This window comes from Selaginella moellendorffii, unplaced genomic scaffold (assembly GCF_000143415.4).
Source record: "Selaginella moellendorffii unplaced genomic scaffold, v1.0 SELMOscaffold_16, whole genome shotgun sequence".
NCBI lineage: Eukaryota > Viridiplantae > Streptophyta > Lycopodiopsida > Selaginellales > Selaginellaceae > Selaginella > Selaginella moellendorffii.
The window spans coordinates 523,983-527,041 of NW_003314277.1; the positions used below are offsets into that span (position 1 = coordinate 523,983).

The 3,059-nt window shown below is 48.0% G+C and overlaps 1 protein-coding gene across 1 annotated transcript; it reads left to right on the top strand.

The window, feature by feature from the left end:
- The first annotated feature begins 314 nt into the window (after window positions 1-314).
- Window positions 315-2,273, top strand: LOC112346661 (pentatricopeptide repeat-containing protein At4g39530-like). Its single transcript, XM_024676150.1, has one exon. It carries the CDS (start codon window positions 315-317, stop codon window positions 2,271-2,273), a length of 1,959 nt encoding a protein of 652 aa, XP_024531918.1.
- Window positions 2,274-3,059: the final 786 nt, after the last annotated feature.

Genomic DNA, 3,059 nt, shown 5'->3' on the forward strand with positions numbered 1-3,059 from the left:
AAAAACCTCATCACTCCTTTGGAATGCCATTGCTTGCCTTCCACCCCAATCGATTTCTCTAGTCTATAGTTCTTTACTAGCGTTGGGTATTCTAGAACTTCTTATTCAAGACCGTGTGTTGGTTGAAACACTCCATCTTTTGCCTAGGTTTTTTGTGCATATAATTCTTCAAGCTAACCATCTCGAATGAAAAATGTAACCTTAAAATCAAAACTGCTCTAGAGCTTGTTTGTAAAGGTAGAATCTTCGTTTAAGTATCTTTTATTTTTAAAGGTATCATGTTTAAGTGATAACATTTAGGTAATTTTCCTGGAATGATTCTCCAGAGCTCCGCGCGATCAGAGTCCATACACTCGCTGCTAGCGGCGCTCAAGGTATGTGCTAGGACAAAGGATCTTGCACGGGGCAGGGAGATCCATCATGCGGCCTCCAAGAAGTTTGGAGAGGCCAACATCTACATCGCCAGCGGTCTCGTGGCCATGTACGCCAAATGTGGCTGCTTGGACGAAGCCGCGGGAATTTTCCAGGGGATGGAGCAGCGAGACGTGGTTTGCTGGACTGCGCTCATCGTGGGCTACGTCCAGAATGGAGCTCCGGAGATAGCACTGGATTTGTTCTCGCAGATGGAAAGAAGTGGCTGCGATCCAAGCGGCCCCACTCTCCTGGCCCTTCTCAAGGCTTGCGTGATTCTGGACGAGAGAGAACGAGCAGGGATCGAAAATGGGAAGTTCTTCGCGGGGAGGATGAAGCTGCTCGAGAGAACCATGGCGATCCACGCTCGAGCTGCCAAGAGCTCGGATAGCATGCTCTCGCGGTACGCTCGTTTGGCAACTTGTCTCGCGGATACCTACGCCAAGTGTGGAAGCATGAGAGACTCTTGGCGAGTTTTCGATGGGATTGAGAACCACGACGTTGTCTCCTGGACGGTATTGGTTCTGGGATACGCTCAAAACCGGCAGGAAGATTTGGCTCTGGAGCTCTTCTCGCAGATGGAAGCTGCTATGATCAATCCAGATTGCTCGAGTTTTCTCGCGGCTGTCAAAGCTTGCTCTAGTCTGGCCGTGCGAGAGGAGATTGATGCGTCGTTGGCTGTGAAGATCAAGAGCTTGGAACGAGCCATGGCGATTCACTCTCACGCATCAAACTCTCGCTGCTTCAAGTTGGAGGCGAGGAAACATTTACACTTGGCGAACGCGATGGTGGACTTGTATGCCAAGTGTGAAAGTTTAGAAGATTCTCGCAGGGTGTTTGATTCGATGGAGCAGCACGACATCGTTTCCTGGACATCGATCATCACAGGCTATGCTCACGAGAGCCAAGATGGAGAAGAAGCTTTGCTTCTCTTCTCTTGCATGCAAGAACAAGGATTTAAACCCGATCGTTTAGCTTGCGTCGCCGCTATCAAGGCTTGTAGCGTAATTGCCGAGAAGAAACAACGCAAGAGATGGGATTTAGACGTAGAATCTCTCGAGAAAGCAATGAAAATCCACTCGTGGATCTCGCAGCTTGGCCTGGAGAGAGATCCATCGCTTGCTAGCAGTCTGGTTGATATGTATGCCAAGTGTGGAAGCTTGATCGTGGACGCTCGCCGGGTATTTGATAAGATCTTAGATCGCGACGTAGTCTCGTGGAACTCTTTCCTGTTTGGATGTGTTTACATTGGTGAGGACGAGCTTGCGTTGGAATGCTATGCGGCCATGGAAGTTGCTCCCAACTCTCAAACATTTCTTGCGTTGTTGCAAGCTTGCGGGAACCTGGGAGATTTGAAGCTCGGTAAGCTCTTCCACGGACAGATTCTCCGGCAGGGACTGGAAGGGAGTCCTGTGGCGATTTCCCTGCTCGACTTCTACTGTAAATGCGGGAGCGTCGAGGTCGCCGAGCTTGTGTTTGAGAGCTCCATTGCGTCTCCCGACACTGTGGCATGGAATACTTTGATTGCAGGACATGGCGCTCGAGGAGACGCCATCGCTGCGTTCCAAGCGTTTCGGAGCATGCGAGTGCAAGGCGTGGATCCGGACAGTGTCACCTTTGTAGAGATTTTCGCGGCGTGCAGTCACGCTGGGATTCTCGATCGAGGACGGGAATTCTTGGATGGAATGTGGTCCAAGTTTGGGGTGGCTGCTCACATCGAGCACTTTCACTGCATGATCGACGTTCTTGGCCGTGCCAGTAACGTCGAGGATGCCATTGCTCTAGCGAGGAGAATGCCATTCCAGCCAAATAGCGTGACATGGACCACGATTCTCGACGCATGGAGGAAAAGATACACTTGAGGAAAAACTTTGATGTATATTTGAGGAGTCGCGCCAAACAATCCTTGAAGGGGTGATCCCTGTTGGAGTTGGTTTTGCGGCTACCAGCGAGGTTATGCAGTTGCTGAGCTTGACAGCAAGCTTGGTGTTGTAACAAGCTCTTGCCAATCTCTCACATTGGATGTTTGCCACAAAAGTTTCGCAAAGCCACCACCGATTGCCCACGGGCACCTGTGACTTCAGTAAGCACGAGAGCTTTTGCAACTGAACTGGGAAAAGAAACCAGCTCAGTAATGTTTGAATCTTTTCGCTGTGATTTGGACCTGGATAGAAAGATTGACAACATCAGGAAGTAGGACCTTTGAAGTGATGTCTATGTAGTCTGCAACACCTGCTTGGCCACCCAAGACTACATTATCACCTAGTCTGCAGCGAAGGAAAAAGAGAAAGATCTCATACTTACATGCAATTCCGACTTGTCCACAAATTAGCATCCTATCACAACATTGTGTCCAACTTAGGTTATCAAGCTTCATGTTATGCTTGATGGTTGAGGGCAAACCAGAGGGCATTGCAATTTGTCCTTAGAGAGCATAGTTTTTTAACAGTAATTTGCTTAGTATTCAGTATCATACTTTTGTTTTTATTCCTTTATTCTCTTTTAAATTTAGATATATGTTATCCTTTCACCAAATCTAAAATATGCCATCCAAGGCTGCAGATGACGTGTTGTGGTTGTCATATTGTTCTTGTGGTTATGTTATCTTTATATTGAGTTTTTGGTGATATATAGCATGATCTTGTTGA

Excerpts from the sequence above, each read along its gene's own strand:
- LOC112346661 (XM_024676150.1), top strand. The coding sequence starts at position 315 with ATGATTCTCCAGAGCTCCGCGCGATCAGAGTCCATACACTCGCTGCTA.